Source organism: Acanthopagrus latus, chromosome 17 (assembly GCF_904848185.1).
Source record: "Acanthopagrus latus isolate v.2019 chromosome 17, fAcaLat1.1, whole genome shotgun sequence".
In the NCBI taxonomy this organism is placed as follows: Eukaryota; Metazoa; Chordata; class Actinopteri; order Spariformes; family Sparidae; genus Acanthopagrus; species Acanthopagrus latus.
In genome coordinates, this window is record NC_051055.1 from 11,013,372 (window position 1) to 11,031,993 (window position 18,622).

Here is an 18,622-nt window from a genome sequence, read left to right on the forward strand (position 1 = left end):
CTGCAGTAATTATCTGGACCTGCAATTCTGCACCCTTTGAATAGATTATCAGTTATTTAAGGCCTGAAACATGGCAGCAATCACCTCGCCAGTTCCTGTACTTGATTATTGCTATGAACCTTAATTGAATTATATCTTCACTACACTTAATTTACCAACACAAAATCATACTGTATTCTGTGATGCAGTAAAACAGTATGCTGTGGTCTTTCTCTCAACTGACTGGCAGTATCTAGGATGCAACTTTTAGACCTGTAATTTTATTTGAGCACAAAGCCAACAGAAGTGTCACTTTCATCAGGATGCAGGTTTCTTTAGTTGTGCTGGTGGCTGTCAAGAGGCAGAGTTCAATTGTGGTGCTCTTTCCATCATGAAAACATAATTTCTATGTAAATATTGCTCAGACCACATTGTTCCACAAAGGCAAGAACAAGCAGCAATTAATTTGTGTGGCTTTAGTTGGCTGTTGTGTTCACACCTGTCTAAAAAGGCCACAAACCCAGCTTCTTTCACTCGACTATACCTATCTCCATTTCCAAAGATTGAAATGCAAACACAGCACAACTTTGATGTGTTCAGGGCAGAGTCTGTACAGGATTAATAAATCATACATACTAACAATGCTACCCACAGCTAATTGTATAATGTATAAGGTCTTTCCAATTAAGTCAATTAAATAATTGAAGACCACATCAACAGGAAAATTTGTGCCTTCAGCGTCATTTTCATGGGATGTGTTGCATGTAATTATGATTATGATATCATGTTATTATTATTATTATTATTATTATTATTATTATTATTATTATTATTATTATTATTATTATTATTAACTCATCAATAAGTAAAACCAGTTAAATATACATTTTTCAAAGTCTGTCTCTTCCAACCCATATTTTCTCTTTCAAAACACTTTATTCGACTCATCTCCATCACTTACCATTACAAATAACCCTAACTAATTTCTAAGACCATTTGCGTTTGAACTTGACACATCCATCCGCAAACTAAATTTCCAATATTTCTCAAAGAAATCCTGTTAACAGAGAACAAATATAATCCAGTAGGCTCCACTGAAATGGTTTCAAGTTTAATTCCTCATTTAACCCTCTTGGGCTTAAAAAGAAAATCTCCATAACATAACTTCTCGGTCGCCATATATTTCAGGAAAGAGACTGCATGATTAATTTCAGTGAAATATGCTGAAGCTGTATAGATCTTCTGAATCTTTGCGTCTTCTGGTACTATTATGTAGTACTATTAATTGGTGTCCTTAAATTCTCCTTCCTTTTCCACATGGATATGTTACTAGACATAACACATTTTCTGTTGTATGAAATGCATGTTACCAGCATGAAAATGGATAAACAAGGTTTTCCTAGTTGTTTTGTTCCATTGTGTTACTATTAGTTGGCGTAGTTAACACACACAGGACACTATAACACATTGTGCACAATCCCTGCATTTGTACTTTCAATCTGGGATTGATGTGATACATTTGTCGAGTTCTTGTTTTGTTGCAAGGCTTATTCTGAATGTACCAGTTCATCCCCTGACATTATATCCTCTTGAATATTACATTTGACTCCACAGCAGGCATCCTCACAATATGCCCTTACTTTAGATGTATCTCTCCAACTGAGCCACTGTTTTTAATGAGAGAAGCTGATGTGATTGATTTACTTTTTTACTATTGTGTGACCTGCGTGTTTTGCTTGTACATCTGCTGCTAAGAAACTATTATTGTTTTGTGTTTTGTTTTTCTTTTAAACCAACCACCTACTACCTTTATGAACACATAACACTTTGTTTTATCTTTACTGGTCCAATTTAATGTTTTCATAATTATTGAAATGATTACATTTATGTAAATTAACATAATAAATTGAACAGGAGTAGATAGCATTCTCCTTGATGCACAGTTAGTAACTAGGGACATACACCGCTGACATTTCCTTGGGTAGATCAACTGTGAAGGCATCCTGTTGAAGATGAGCAAGCATGGGACTCCCCTCAGATGCAGTTTTGCTACCTAGAATAGTGGATATCAACCATCTTGCAGTAGGGTGTCACTACAGTCTCTGCTAAAATGTGTACTCTGACAGTTCGACTGGAACCCATCTGGAGCGTAACGGGATTCAGTGCCATCTGTTAGTGGGGGCCCACTCTTAACCTGACCAGAGCGCAAAGGTCTCTTTGTGCCCAGTTAAGATCTGGCACGCTGCCTCTGGCTGTGCAAACTGGGCCCTTACTTTGACTTTCATAGATGCTTATCATCATGGTTGTTACTTAACACAGGTTTCTGGTTCTTTTGAATACAACTTCTAATCAGTAAAGCTTTAAATGATTTATTTGGTGTATTTTCTTTTTATTATTTGCATGTGCTATGAATTTACTGTATGTGGACACAGTCATACGTTCGTTCCTGTGTATACCTAATGCAAGCAGTGATCAGCACGTCCTGTGTATTTTCATTCTTTGAACACTTAATGAAGTAGAATGCACTGCTTTTGAATACTGCATACTAACGATACAGAGTACTGCAAGGGGAAGGTAGATTGTTGTTTCCAGTTGGAACACACAATATTTAATGATGCTGATTAACTTTGATGTCAAATTGACCTTATGGCCCCCTTCTACTATAGAATCGAAATTAAATAAAATCACAAACACTGCTCTCATGGATTGCATCACCAAATCTCCATATAATATATATCAGATTTTAAGAATTTTTGTTAAACTTATTTATCACGAAACTTTAAAGAATCCACCCACTCTCCTCGTGATGTAGCTCTTCATTACTTGTATCTATGGTGGCATATTGTTTCCTGCTCTGCATCTCTTAGGTTACCACCTCCTCCCACTCAGATATCCTCTCTGCAATGCACTAGGTGCTGAGTGGAAATGGCCACTCTCGCCATTCAGTTCTCTAAAGAGTAGTCTGTAGATTGTTCTTTTGTCCTTTTCAGGATGTTTTTTGCTTATATGTTTACATACATCCACCCACATAGTTTTTTGGTATGGTGAACACTTTTATGGCCTTCAGTGTAGGTGTATAAGGTTCTTTTTAAAGGTGTATTTTTGTTTTTTAAGCCTACACAAAGGTGTTAAGCTTTTTTTTTGTTACTTGCTTTGTATGTCCTTCCCACTACTTCTCACCTTATGACCTGCTCCTTAACTATATGTGAATGAGAAAGATTCTGTATAAATGTGCTTTTCCATGTTTTAACAAAGGTCCTCTTTCTTCATATTTGTGACTTGCTCCAGCAGCACAGCTGCAAGTTCTAATATGTTTTTATGCATTCAGATAAGCATTCAAACAAACCAGTGACAGATGACTTTTGTCAGCTGACAAACATACAAAATAAGCAATTCCAATACCTCTTTTCACTGAGTGACAGCGAAATGGGTGTATCAGTTATGAGGTCAGATTTTTTATATATTTTCATAGTCAAAAATAAAACAAACTATTTCATTTTATTCTGTAAAATAGGGCTGAACAACATAGAAAAATCAGATTCTGAATTGTTTAATTGATTGTGAATATGATTTTGTCAGTCAGGGCATCTCTTAAGTACACCAGTGCCTCATTTATAGTATTATAATGTGACGCATTTTAGCTCTATCAAAAAATTGCAGCTAACAGTTTTGGATGTTGTACTTTGCCTTATTGTCATTTCGATAATATTTCGATCAATTCTTCAGCTCTAATGTAGATATGGATTAAGCTTGAATTTACTTCAAATTAATTTTTGTAGGCCAAGGCTGGAATCACTATTGCTTCTAAGCCATTCAAACACAGTATCAGGCCTCTCAGTACCTGGCAAGTGGCACTGTAATCACTTTGTTCCAGTGAAGCTCAATACTTCTGTCAAGTAATACTTCAGGGACTGCTTTGTAATTTCACAGTGATTGCTTCGGATCACAGTCAGAAGGATTTTGCGATTACAGCCACCAGTAGAATAGCTTTGTGACTTGTCCCAGTTTGTAAACGTTATGATGAGGGGTGGGTGGGTGGACGGGGGAACAACGTACTCAATTATTATGCGATTACTGTACAAGCACATTAAAATGGGGCACTGTGTAATTACATATTAAACTTTAGTTTTAATTGAATCATTCCCTTTGTCTATAGGTATATGGTGATTAAATGTAAATGTTTCCATTAAATATATGATGAATGTTTAACAATGAAATGGTATCAAATGGATTGAGCAGAGTTGTTGCAGTCTCCACATATTGTGCAGAAGAATGATCGCTGTCCACACTTGTGTGTTGTGACTCTGTCCTAAGCAATAGGTTTGGATTCGTGCCCAGAGCCGTTGTCTCCCAGTAACGGACAAAAAGTGGGTGACCGCTACACTGTGGGTGATATGGTGTCCTTCCAGTGCGATCAAGGTTTCTCGCTACAGGTAGGTGAAAACACGCAGTGCTGGTCAAGCAGATACCTAGCTCTCCTATGGTCGGATATGATTCACGAATCACTGGAGTGACAATTAAATGGAATATTCCACAGGATGAGTTTGTCAAAGCAGCATTACTAAATACTAAGTACTATGGCATGAAGAGTAACGTGTGGAGGAACTGTCCTTGTATTTATGCTGGCATCTTTTTTTTCAATGCATATTTTAAGTGTGCTTGTTTGTGTGTGTCTGCTACAAAGCAGCATTAACTTCCTCCAATCCTCCTCAACTGGATAGTGTTTCTGTGGCGTTTGGAGCTGTAGAATGCCATGGGCGATGGATTGTGTTAACAGTCGCCTTACTAATCCCTCACCCAGCTTTCTTCTGAGCTCGAGCATTCACTTCTTTTCATATTCTCTCTGGACCAGCCAGCAACTTCTTACACACATCTTCAGGCTGAGTGTCTCAACACCAGAAATAGACTAGAGGCCTTTATAGAAGAAAAGCACAAGTATGGCTGAGGCTTTTTTTTAGTTCAGGTGTATGTGTGTTTGTGTAAGTGTGCAATACTACTCTGCATACAACAACGGTACTAGGTAGGGTTAGTACCTTTCACATAAATACTACAAAATACTACATTCTGGTTGGCGAACTAAGTGGCATGTCGATATGGAATTCTGGATGCAGTCAGTGGCAGAATGATGGCTAATGCTTGTAAAAGTGCTTAGCTAATGTGAACCAAGGCAGTGAAAAAAATTAGCTATCTCAAACAACACTTATTTGTCTAGCAAATTAATCACCAGAAGATGTTGATGAAGCTTTCCCGTCCTCACTTAAAGTTTTGTTGTCCGTGGAGGGCTCAAACCCTTCTCATTGGCTGCAGGCACCCTAGCGTAAGCTGCAGCTGCTGCAGGGGACTTGGATTTCAGGCTATCACACATTAGACATATTGCATGTGTTGTCTGCAACAGACGCAGACGACACATGCAATACTCAATTTTTTGGTACTCAAACCTAGTGCTATGAATGTTTTTTCAGAGAAAACCCTGTAACATCCATCACTTTTAGGTTGTTTTTGTATCTAACACAAACAAATCTGAAAGCAGAATGTGTGTCTTTTCTTGTTCTCTCAGGCTGTAACACATCTCTCTATGGTCAAACCCCTGGTGGTATTCTTGCTGCCCAGCTAGCAGCAAGGGGTCCCGCTTCTACTCTCGATACCATCAAATATTTACAAACAGGACCTTGAAAAGAGGATTTTGAGAAATCCAAAAGTCCTACTGTTAACTAATTCCAAAGATCCACAGGACAGATTTAAAATCTGTTGAGAGCAGCTGTCAGTTTGATTCTTTGTGTTCTTTTTTCTGTTTTTCCTTTTTATTGTATAGTATTTTGGAGGTGATGAATATATTGTTTTTGTCTATTTTCTTCAACAGGGTAATGCATATATTACCTGCATGCCTGGTCCCGTCAGAAGGTGGAATTACCCCGTACCTCTTTGTTTAGGTAATGTATTATTTTATAGTCTAACACTGCCAGTGTGCAGTGTTTCAATGAGTTGATATTGTAGACAATGAAACCATATTTGTCGCATCAAACACAGCCTATTTTCTTTTGTCAGTTGCCATTCAACCTTTTCCCTTTGAATTTTCCCTTGTTTATCTTCTGCCTCTTTTTTATTTTTCTCCCATATCAATACTTACTCATACACATACACACAATAGATCAGCCTCACAGAAGACTTGTTATCATATTATGGAAAGCAATAATTTCATTCTAAGTTCCGGAGAGGAGATGACAGGTGGGCGTGGAGGTCTTGGAGAGTGTGGATTATGAATTTACTGCTATCCCTCTCAGTTCAAAATTGATATGATTACCACCATCTCAGTGTCATTTTATTTCTGATACACCTGAAATCCCCAGTTTAGACATGTACACAAACAAGCACTCATTATGCGTTAGGGCGTCACACCCTTACTGTGCATATAAACGTACAGACAAAAAATGCACCCCACGCTCTTCATGTAAATGTTCTGTCCCTGTAGTGTTCACAGTTTTCTACAGACATAAATCTTGGTTTACTGTGGACGCTTCTCTGACGCTTGCGTTCCCTTGTTAGCTCGATTCCTCGCTCGTTTGTGGTAGATATGCCCAACCCCAACACCCCAGGATCTGTGTTCAATTTGTTGCTGATAAACTCACATCAAAGTGATTGCATGCCCCTGCACAAACAAAGTAACATCTTCACAAGTGCCTCTCCTCTCCACTTGTCTTTCCTTCCAATGCACAAACCGGTCAAGCAGGTTTTCACCCACCAGCAGTATAATTAAACCCATAATAGTGTTCGCCTTGTTTTGGCCTTGGTTGATAGTCCCCGAAGAAATGGCGCGAACACTTTAGTGATTCCATTTGCCACATAAACAGGTCTGTTGGGGTTTGGATGGTTAAACTGATGCCTCTGGTGGCAGTACATGCATTACACCTGGGTGTTTATGTAAGACTAGGATATGTGCCACAGGAGAGGGGGATGTCGTGTAACCTTCACAGCAAGCTGAAGTGTTCTCTAGCGTACAGCCAAAGAAGAGACGTGGTGTGTTGTAGAGGGAGGGTGAGGTAATCACCGCCACCGCTGAGCGAAACTGTGGTGCCGTATTGAATATTGTCTCCCTCATTTATTTTAATTCAAAGCACGAGCAGAGAGAGGTGCCGGGTGTGTTTTTGTTTTTTTCACATATGCCCTTATGGAGCATTATCCACACAGTTGAGCACTGACATGCTCAAACACCGAGGTATAAGCACTCCACCCTCACCCCCTCCCAAATCCTGAACTCGTATACTCATTAATGACCCTTTACTTTCTCTCACACCCACAAGAACAGCCCTTCTTTAACAGTCTTCCAACAAAGACATGACCAAATGAAACACAAAAGTATTGCTACTCCTCAACCTTTTCATACACATATACAACAATTAATGCCTGTACTGAAAGACACACATACACAAAGACACAGCGCTCTTTGCTCTCACTCCATATTGACTCCCCATGTTGCTGTTTCTTTGTTTTCCCATTGAGCCATTTCAGTGGAGATGTGACATGTTCTTTCTCCTTGGTTGGTCTCCTCCAGCTCAGTGTGGCGGCTCTATGACAGACTTCAGTGGCGTCATCCTCAGCCCAGGCTTTCCAGGGAATTACCAGAGCAGCCTGGACTGCAGCTGGAGAGTTCAACTCCCGATTGGCTTTGGTCCGACATCACCCTCTGTCTCCCCCTTTCTTCTTCTCCTCTCCTCTTGCTCTCTTTTTGTTCTTCTGATAGCTCTGATCTTCTCTTCGTCTTCTCTGCTGTTTTCTTCTGCATCTTCCTCTCCTCTCCTCCCCTGTCCTCTCATGTTAGTTTATGTTATGAATATACTGAGAACCTGCTAGTGCTAATGGATGCTTTTAACATTGGATTTGAAGTAACTTACTACCACACTACCTAAAATCTACATACACATTCGTCCACTTTTGCTTTGTTAATATATTCTTGGGCTGTCTCATACATTAACTCTTTCTCTCTGCTTTTTAGGCATCCACCTGCAGTTTCTGAACTTCTCCACAGAGCCTGTTCATGACTATCTGGAGGTGCGCAGTGGGAGCCTGGAGACAGGAACAGTGATTGATCGCTTCAGTGGCCCTGTGGTGCCAAACTCTCTCTTCAGTACCACACATGAGACCACTCTGTTCTTCCACAGCGACTACTCCCAGAACAAGCCTGGCTTCCATATCGTCTACCAGGGTGAGGAAATAAGATTGGTCCTCGTGGTGAAGTTAAACCTGGGTGTTATCAGAGCAGCAGCTGAAAAAGTGGCGAAGGCTTAAGGAGTTTGCTAACAGAACACGTAAAAGAGTACTGGTCCAGTTAGATACAGACCAGGGACAAAGATCCAAGGCAGACACTCCCACTAAGGCTGTACGATTACAAAAGGTTAAAGAATAAAGAAAATAAAATCATTGTTGACCTCCACTGAGGTATTGAATAGCACATATCCTTGAATCATAATGGTGTTGGCTCTGTTAGTGGGGTATTGTGTGGGGTGAAGCGCCTGTGGAAAAGAAAGTTTTAGTAAAAGACTAAGAATATGGCAATGCTTTGAACTGGAAGCTTGTATCCTCAAAGTTTTCAGCCTGTCATAAACCCTCCCCCACTGTACATGGTATTTTTTTTTCTCTAGCATATGAACTACAGAGGTGTCCGGATCCACGACCGTTTCGTAACGGCATTGTGATTGGTCTGGACTACAGTGTTGGCATGACCATTTCCTTTGAGTGCCTTCTGGGTTACACTCTGCTTGGAGAGCCATCACTTACATGTCTGCATGGAGTCAGCAGAAACTGGAATCACCCTATACCTCGCTGTGAAGGTGACCAACTAGTGCCTGTAAAACAGCCATTGTTCATGTGCTGATGAAAGCAATACCAAACTTTTTTTTTTATAGTTGTTCTATCAGTTATACCAACATTCACTGCATCAACAAACTGTATTTATCCGTCATAAAATGCCTCTTCTTTGATATTTTATGTCCCTTTTTCCCTGAAACGTAGTGTGGAAATGTTTAGATAAATGTGTTCTAACAAATGCTTTCCTAACAAGAAAGCATAATACTTATTTAGAGGCTGTGTAAGGTATGGACAGAGATGCTTTTCCATCACCATTACCCACTAAAAATAAGGTCTTTGGAGTTATTTTGAATAGAAGCATTAGGTCCTTCAGCATTGTTTATTCCTGTCCGTTATTCTGGCACATTTAAGCATCCACCTCACTTTTACTGCCAACGTAGCACCACTTTACTGAACTATAAACTGATACAGCCCATTATAATGATATATGGAGCATTTGCAAGTCTTTATAACAAAGCTGATTACACCTGTCTCTGTTGTAAATTTCAAGGAGACTCATCAAATGTTGTTCAGGAATAATAAATTATAGCTTTCCCCTCATCAGTTGAGTGAAATGGTAACATATGTTTCAGGTCCACTGCAGAGTTTGGTATTTGTTTGAGAAAGTGGTAAATAGTTTTGTTTTGCTCCACATTGTTCCTGTTGAGTTTATGGTCCTGTCTTTTTGATGCCAAGGGCAGTTCTTTGGCTTTGACTACCGGTTCAAAGTCACATTTTAACACATTCTTTTTGAAGTGGTATGACGGGGCATTATAGTGTCTGAGCCACTTAGTGTCATCAAGTTCCTGTAAACCGTAACCATCCCCTGCATTTGCATGTAACAGGTGCTTGTGCACCCCCATCCCCTCAGTGTCACAATGAAAACCCCAAAACACACAGTTATAGATAACTATCAACAGTTGGTGGTGCTACTTGTATGAAAACAGGTTTTATAATGACTTGCTTTCCATTTTTATCCAGCCTCACTGACTTTCTTCCCTCCCTCCAGCTCTCTGTGGTGGGAATATAACATCCATGAATGGCACAATTTACTCTCCTGGACACCCAGCCGAGTATCCACACTTTCAGGACTGCATGTGGACTGTCAGAGTACCTCCTGGTTATGGCATCTATATCAATTTCTCTGTTATCAATACAGAGCCAATCTACGACTACATCACTGTGTGGTAAGAGCTCATTTTTCTCACAGCATGACATAATTCATCAATCATCACACATTAAACACACACTGTGTCTGTATACAGAGCTGCATACAGATTATTGGAAATAATTGGCAATTACATATATACATAGATACATACATATACATATACAGGGTATTTTTAATATTGTTGTCTTGTCCTATTTTAACTCTGTCATTCCTTTCTTCTCATTTTGGCTCATGTGCTTCTGTAACAAGTGAATTTCATGGTTTGATGGTTCGATGGTTTCATCTAACAGTCATAACTAGGCAGGGCTGATTCTGACTCTGAACATGTTACTACACTGCCAATTTCTTGCCTAAAATGCTTTCAGAAACATACTACTTTTTTGTATGTTTGATAACTGAAGTTGCATTTCTTTACCATCTAAGACTTTCAGATCAATATGTTGTACTGAGGCAAGATTTTCCCTACTCTTTGCAAAAGTAAACTTAAGAGCTGCACACAGTTTATTTGACAGCATGTTGTTAGGACTTAAGGCAAGTTGGACAAGTTTTGCCTGCATCTTTTCATATGACATTCATATAAGATGAGCCAACAGCCAAATCCAAACATGCTGACCTTTGTCTGGACATTTGTGGGTTTGTTTTTATTTCCCTGACAACTTTCCACTCAGCTGTTGGCTATGATAAAATACGTTGTTATACGTGATGGAATTAAATAAACTGAAGTCAACTCTGAGTTGTGGCGTGTCCCTCTTTCCCTACTTACTAAACTTTAGTTGATGTTTAACTCAAGCTCCACAGCGAGGTTTAACTAAAAGGACAGAAATGTGTAAAACTATGAAAACATCACCTTTGCGAGATCTGGAATGTTTGTTATTATGCAGAAACTTTAACTCTTGACAAATAAATGTATGGCAGTAAATTATGTTATACCACCTGCCTGTTATAACTCCAGCAGTTGTCTCTCTGTGTTTCCCTTCTCCCTCTGCCTTTCTGTAGCCTCTCTCTAGTATAGTAAGCCTGAGGCAGTCATCAAGCTGTCCTCGTGGGTGATAGAGGAGGGAAATGCCTTCCAGCATCTGGGGCTACCATTCATAGTATTAGAGGAAGGAGCTACTGGCACTAATGTTTCCAAAAGAAATAGCACATAAACAATGTGTCCCCTGATGGTAACAATGCCTGACTGCTGTCTCCCATTTTGCTGATCACTCTGAAATGAAAAGTCCAACAACACTATTTTTTAATATATAATGTATTAAAGGTACATACACGTACAAAAAAGCATTTAATGTATTACCTGAAAATACAAGTGATGAATGACTTACAGAAATAGCATTTATATTCAATAGAAAGTACTGTCTTCTCACATTATGTTTTCTTTTTATCCTGACAAAAACGTAACATGTGGTCTATCCCCAGACGCTACCCCAAAAGATGTTACCCAGCTTAATTAGACTACTTATTTCGGCTACAGATTAAGGCAAAATTCTTACAAGGGTTTGAAAGTTCTCCCCTGCCTGCTCTCATTAACAGAGGTGCTTCTGTCTTCTGTGCAGTCAGCAGCTAATGCATGCCTCATAAATGACTTGACTGTAAACTACAACTTCTATTAACACTTCACAGCCATCCGCCCGCCAGTCTATTCGACTCAGGATGGGGACATATGAAGAAATCTTCATGCTAAAAGAAGTTTTATGTTGCAATGGGGATACATGTTGGGATAATGTGCATTTCCTGAACAATTTAGAAACTCTATGTACAGTGTAATAACCAGGTGGGAATACTTGTTTTAGCTAATCCAATGAATTACATACCTGTCATATCAAGTAACATCATCACAAAGACACAAACATTCTGTAAATACAATATTGCCATTAATTAGCCCTGCCCATTTCACCTAACAGAGCTAGAGATAATGACTGGTTAAGCTACAGCTGTAGCAGATGGTATACACAATATACAGTCCATCAAATCTCAATCATTTCATAGCATCCGTATTGCCATATTTGCAAACCCTACATCTATATGTCCATCCATTCTCAGCCACTACCTTCCTTTCTTCTTTCCAGCTCCACCTGGCATATCCTGAGTTTCACTCAGCCCAGCTGGAGTATATAAGCAAGTTCTGGGTCTATCTCTGGTTCTTCTCCTAGTCAAACGTGCCTGGTGTAGCTCCACTTGAAGGCCTGCCAGGGGCATCCTAATTAGATGTCAGAACTACCTCAGCTGGCTCTTTTCGGGAGAAGCAGAGCAGCAGGTCTACCCCAAGCTCCTCCAAAATATTCAGCTTCTCTATTACCCCAACCTGTGCATCTAGCCCTTCCAGCTCTTTGTATCTGTAAATTGAGGAATTCACCTTCAGGCTTAGTTCCATTTTGAAAATGACATAGCAGTGCTGTGCCACTTTCGCTCTAGATGTTACCCTTCATTAACAAGGCCCATCGATACTTGAACTCTTTCACAAGGGAATGCAGCACCCACTGCCAAAGATGGGCGCTGTCCAAGATATGCGTCACACATGACTGTCTGACAATGCTCAGCATCTCATCACCACTGGCATCATGCCAGTAAACATGCTAGTGTGGATAAAGTATGACTTTTGAGGGAATACGCGTCATTGAACTGGTGATAAACTGCCTTGTATTGTAGCTTTAGTAATGCAGATGTGGTAATGGCACTCCAATGGACATATCTACCCTTCACAGATAACAGCCAGTTCTCCCCACCCGCCATTAAGGGTGAAGATCAAAAGGTCATTACGATTCAATTAAATTTTGATTCCCAGGGCTACAGTTCCTTATACGTCATGCTGTTCAGTGAAGGGCTTTAGGATTTTGTGATAACCATCCATACATTTTCTAAACGTTTTTATCCCTCTGGGGTCATGGGGCTGAAGCTGAATGATAACTATACACTAATTATGCACACACACATATTCAGAATATTAAAAGTCTCAACAAATTTAAAGCAATGTTTTGCAAGATGAAAATAGGGCTCAAAAGCTGTTTGAAATGTTGCACATTTTTTCAGAATTCTGTACCATTGATTTTCCTTTTGCTCCCTGCAAACTTTATTCTCCCATCAATATGTACGATGACTGGAGGGGGCAAAAGTTTCAGTACTGTACTGCCTTATCAGTTAACATATACTCAACTTCTCCATTGACAGGTTTGATTAATGTGAAACTTTGTCTTAGATCGTCAGAATGACTGCTGGGGTCCACAAGAATGCTTGGGGGTAACTGGGCATGCTCTTTGATCCCAGCAAGTTATTACTGGTGTTTATTCATAAATCATTTGCTCTCTCTTCTCCTCCTTCACTTTTTCAATCCCACTACAACCACAACCCTCTACCTCTCTGTAACTCTATATCAGGGATGGACCTGACCAGGGCTCGCCTCAAATCGGTCAGTTCAGTGGTAGCTCTGTGCAGGAGGGCGTGTCCACCACCGCCAATCAGATCCTCATCAAATTCCACAGCGACTTCAGCACCAGTGGCTTCTTTGTGCTGCATTATTACGGTAACCGCCCCTTTGATACCAGCTAAGTAAAGACCATTTGTTCTGCACTGTAGTGACTCTCATTCATTTGATCTTCTCTTCTCTACCTTGCTGGAACCGTGCTGTAGTTACAAAGATGGCATGAGACCAGGATATTGTCAGTGTTTTTATACTGTAACCACTTTAATTTTTGCATATCACTATGTGGAATTGCCACTAGTTCTGTGTAATGATGAATGATTAATGCCCTCTTATGCCAATCTTTCTCCTGCACTATTAAGACGCCCCTTTCGAAAAGAAGCTGATTAATAATAAAATGTCCCCTATCTCAGCTAAATTAGTGATTGGTTTTTGATGATCATGAACAGTGATAGGTGACAATTTATGATCTGATAAAGTTTCAGTGTGATGGGTCAGGGTTAGAAGAATGTGCCACGGTTGAATTAAAAATACATATGCACACACTATTTCTCTTTCTCTCTTACTTGTGCACACACATACACTGTTGCATAGTTCAGTATTTGTCCTCTCCTCAACAGCATACCAGCTGAGAACATGTCAGCCACCCCCTCCCGTCGCCAATGCCACCATCCTAACCGATGATGACGAGTTTGAAATAGGTTTGTCTTATTTTATTTCTCTTGTTTACTGGCCATGGACTAGGCATAATGAAATAAATCGGTGTCAGACATAAGGTAATTTGTTTGGACAGCCCTGGGCAGAAAGGAACAATAGGCATGGACATATCAAATGTTTCAGGCCATTAATTAATCAATTCATTACTCTGTAAGTTGAGTCCTTTATTTGTTAATTGAAACTATTGCTGGATGTTTATATCCTCGCTGTTAGTCTCCATTCTCTCAGTTTTAACAAAAGAGGAATTTAATCAGCCAGTTGTTCATTTCAAAACTGAAACTTTGTCTTTGGTGCAAATTAATTTTAACATCTTTTTATAATACTGATGCTAGACAGATGTTTTGCAATGTGCTCTTTGTCTCTTTCTCTTTTCCTTTCTATCTTGCTCTTTGCACTTTCATCTTATATTACCATATCACTTTTCAGTTTTCTATCTACTTGTGCTTTATGCAATAATATGTTAGTTTGAAGGCAATGCATATTAGCTCTCTACATAAACTGTATGTTTAGTGAATCAGAAGTGAGAGTCATGTGGCTAGGTGCTACTCTGTAATATAATGAAGTGCCTTTAGTACTACAACTAGCTATAGGGGTGTCAGTATACATTATAAAATGGGTTGTTGATTACTGTTGCAAGCACCAGTACAGAGAATGTTTCCAGTAACATAGCTCTGTGTGTGTGTGTGTGTGTGTGTGTGTGTGTGTGTGTGTGTGTGTGTGTGTGTGTGTGTGTGTGTGTGTGTGTGTGTGTGTGTGTGTTTGTATATGTGCGTGGGTGGGTGGGTGGATGAATGGATGGATATGTTTTTCTTGTCCACTGCCGGCCTGTGTGTGCGTGTAAATGTTCTCACAGGGGACATTATTCGATACTCGTGCCTGCCTGGCTTCACCTTGGTGGGCAGTGAGATTCTGACCTGTCGACTAGGAGAACGACTGCAGATGGATGGACCCCCACCAGTCTGTCAAGGTCAGTTTTATTCAGTGTTCTTATGTTGGCTTTGGCAATGTTATTCAGTTTGTGAATACAAGTATTCCTCTGAGTCTGGGTTTGTGTGTCCATATCCTTGTTATGTTATGTGTGCCTTTCATGTGTGTGCTTGACGCCACTCTGCCGGGGTTGGTTTCAGTCAGCAGCACCCACTGTTGATGCATCATTTAAAAGACTGACAGCACGGCCTCTCTAGCAGGGTCCTGATGGTAACCAGCATCTCTGTTCTAATTTATCAAGACTCACAGAGTTGAAATACCACTGACCCAAGATCATAGACCTGCACTCCCCCAGAGCCAACACTACACTGTGAAGGATCAGTGTGAAACAGATTACACAGCAGGGTTTCATTGCTGAGTGTGTTTTTGCAGTGTAACAAGGTAGATGGAAGCCAGTCACAGCTGTTTTTTTCTTTTCATTGAAGGAGTTCTTTGGAGTAAAATAGGTTCTGTGCATTGTGTTGACCTAGAAACGATTATGGTGGCTCTGGAATGAGAGGTTAGTGCCTCCTCCCGTACTGATTCCCATTCACTGTCTTTAAAAGTAGAGCCAGGTCTTTTTCCCATTTGGTTCTATAGGGTTTAGTCTCTTTGAAGGCTAAAATTATGTCAAATGTTAAGGACAAAATGCCCTGGGGGTGTTTGATATCTTAATAGGATGGGCTTTAAGGGAGCAGAGTTTTTGCCTATATTTTCCCCCTAATCCCTGCTCAAATTGTATAGCGGGTTTGACTGCTCTGCTGATAATGTCTTCCTACCCATGTAGGAAGCAGAGGAAAAGAAATGTCTGTGCTGTTTGCATCAGGGATTTTGTTTAGACCGAAAAATAAATGCCATCAGCCTGGCTGTCGTGCCAATACATCTCCGCCACAGACATCAGAGTGCTTTGAAACCTTCTATTCCTCTTGGACAGGCATCTTTTGAAGTGCCCTGGAGTCCTTTGTCTACAAGTCTTGAGCTGATGAGCATCTCTGTCTTTTTGTTTCTAGAAACTATGAGTTATCGCATTGGACGTATGATCAAGGCAGGACAGATACTAGACAAACCATAAGCCTGCATTCATAAAGCATCTTAGAATAGGACTAGTGATTTGGAGCCTATTTGCTCATCCCTGGCTGTTATTATTTGATGTCTTGATATCTTGGTACTTGCCCCTGTAGCATTTTTGAGGCAGACAAGTAAGAATTTGGCGGATGTTATTTTAGTTTATTCAAAGTGCCACAAGTAAAGCAACAAAAGGTAATGGCAAGCTTAAGTCAAGTGACCTGACCAGTGATCCAGGATCTAGAAGCTACTCATATTCACATGCTTTATTTATAAAGGCTGCATGCAGCACTGCTAGTGAATAGCTATTACTGTATGCACAAAGGTCAAAGAGACCAAAAGCATGGCAATTTGGGAACTGCAGATCACTGATGTAGGTTAAAAAAAAAAATAAACAGGTCCTACCTTTACTTGTGCTGCTTTCAGCCTACCTAGCAATTTGCACAATTAATAATTTATGAAAGCACAACGGTCCTGCAGGATTTTTTTTTTTTTTTGCTTTACTTTTTAGACAGTGCAGAGTGAAGAGACATGGGAAATAGAGGAGATGAAAGCATCATTGCATACTGCATCATACCTGTCTGGCATACAGATGAACAGTCAGCCTGACATTAATGGAATTACAGCAAAATGCTTTCCAGTTTTATTTCATTGTTAGGTTGAAAGCAACCAAATTAGCAGATCAGTGGCATTAGGAATAGTTTGGAGTAATTTCATCTCTTTGTTTTGTGCCAAGTGAGGGCAGTCACTCACTTGAGAGTAGTGGAGAATATTTCCAGCTCTCTTGTTATGTTGGTCTTGCCAGCTCACCTTGCCATGTGTTACTGACTACACAGTGCTCTGCCAAGACCAACTAGCTCCTATCAGCTAAAACTCACATGCTGTACTTGAAATAATTTCACAGGCTTTAATATTTCTGACTAAATTAACCTGACAAATCCAGATGGGCAAAGCATGTTGGGACCATTCAGGAAGAACAATACTGTACATTGTTTTTCAGTTGATTTGTATGCAAGGCAATCCCTCATCTATCAGAATTTGAGACAGTGGAAACTGTTGTGAGGTTACACAGCAGAGACTCTCATACGTCATACTAAATGCTGTACACTGCCTAGACGGCTCCCCAAGAATGGCTCCCCTTAATAAGGTTATTGTATAAAATATATATGAGTGTAAGGAAAAAAAATATTGTGACATATAGTTTTATAAAAAGATTTTTCTTGGTAAAATCAATACAAAAAAAGGAACAGAGTTTCAGGCAAATGACAGTAAAATGTAAACTGATTTAAGTACTGTATGTGACAAGCATGAAGTGTGCAAAACAATGTATATCTGGATTGAACTGCTCCTTGAAACCTGCCTCGAGCATTAAATTATCATCACTAGGACTGTTTTAGGACTTCTGGGTTAGTAATTCATTGTTTGACATTTTCATGGATCACCTCATTATTGTAGTCAAGAATTCATTTCATTTTCTGGTGTTGGATATGTTATATCCTTGTGCCACCACTAGCAGGAAACTAATTGCTCTCCTTGGGACATGTAAAGTTGAACATAATTTGAGTTGACCTGCTATTCACTTCCAAGAAACTGCTACAGTAAGCTTGTAAAGGGGCCATTTCCTGTCGGCGGCTTGCCGATAGTGCAGGAAAAGGAATTCTCCTGTGTTCCCTGATTCTGATTTTGTTTGCTGTCAACCGTTCTGTTAATTGTCATTTTATGCTTATTAGATAACACTTAAATGTCCTTGCTGGGCTATGCAATTTCACCCCCAAATAGCACTGGTTTTTAAGATATTTCCCCAGGCTCTGTCTTTATAAAAGCCTATGAGGGCTATGAGCCTATGAGAAGCAAGCTGCAGTAGCTTTGATCAAGGAGAGAGCCACAATTGAGTTGAATGTTGCATTTGCCAGCTATACCATCTGCCACACTGAGGTTGAGTCTAACCCATTAAATGTTGTCATATTGATCTTTACATTGCCATTGATTTTCATGTGGCTGTTAGAAAACCTAATGAAGAACAATTTCTACTCTAACGTCTTCATAATTCTACCTATGAAGTCTTTATTATATGATGTCTCTGTAGCCGACAATGTGTGACAGTCATTTTTATGATATTGTTATTCCACATGCACAGTGTGCTGAGTAAAATATTCAAACAAACATAAGGTGTTACAAAGATATGTCTTTCTGTGTTTCTAAGATTTAACACACGACATCATATTAGCATGCAAGCCGTTGCAAATAGTAGCTCAATACTAAGTGTAAGAGTTCTAGGACACAGTGCGTGATATCAGTATCTGTCTGGATATAATAGTAATCATTGGCTAAGGATGGGTGGTTAATATACTTCAGATGACAAGCTAAAAAGAAATTAGAAATACCTGAAGACTTTTGTCTTGTTTACTGTATTTTTTTGAACAATTGTACACCTGTCATATTTTTTTTACATATTTACTACACTGATC

General features: G+C 39.7%; 1 protein-coding gene across 8 annotated transcripts in view; it reads left to right on the forward strand.

The window, feature by feature from the left end:
- Positions 1 to 18,622, forward strand: part of LOC119006146 (CUB and sushi domain-containing protein 3-like) — a 213,205-nt gene that overhangs the window by 134,616 nt on the left and 59,967 nt on the right. For 7 of the 8 annotated variants that reach the window (XR_005070692.1, XR_005070693.1, XM_037074543.1 and 4 more), the window contains exons 38-46: positions 4,294 to 4,412; positions 5,840 to 5,909; positions 7,529 to 7,645; positions 7,970 to 8,179; positions 8,616 to 8,804; positions 9,830 to 10,007; positions 13,363 to 13,508; positions 14,027 to 14,107; positions 14,977 to 15,090. Coding sequence is in view for 6 of the 8 variants with exons in the window: in XM_037074543.1 (XP_036930438.1) it covers positions 4,294 to 4,412; positions 5,840 to 5,909; positions 7,529 to 7,645; positions 7,970 to 8,179; positions 8,616 to 8,804; positions 9,830 to 10,007; positions 13,363 to 13,508; positions 14,027 to 14,107; positions 14,977 to 15,090 (1,224 nt within the window). In the remaining 2 variants the exon portion in view is untranslated. The remainder of the gene's footprint in view (positions 1 to 4,293; positions 4,413 to 5,839; positions 5,910 to 7,528; positions 7,646 to 7,969; positions 8,180 to 8,615; positions 8,805 to 9,829; positions 10,008 to 13,362; positions 13,509 to 14,026; positions 14,108 to 14,976; positions 15,091 to 18,622) is intronic. The other variant, XM_037074544.1, reaches the window with a different exon arrangement.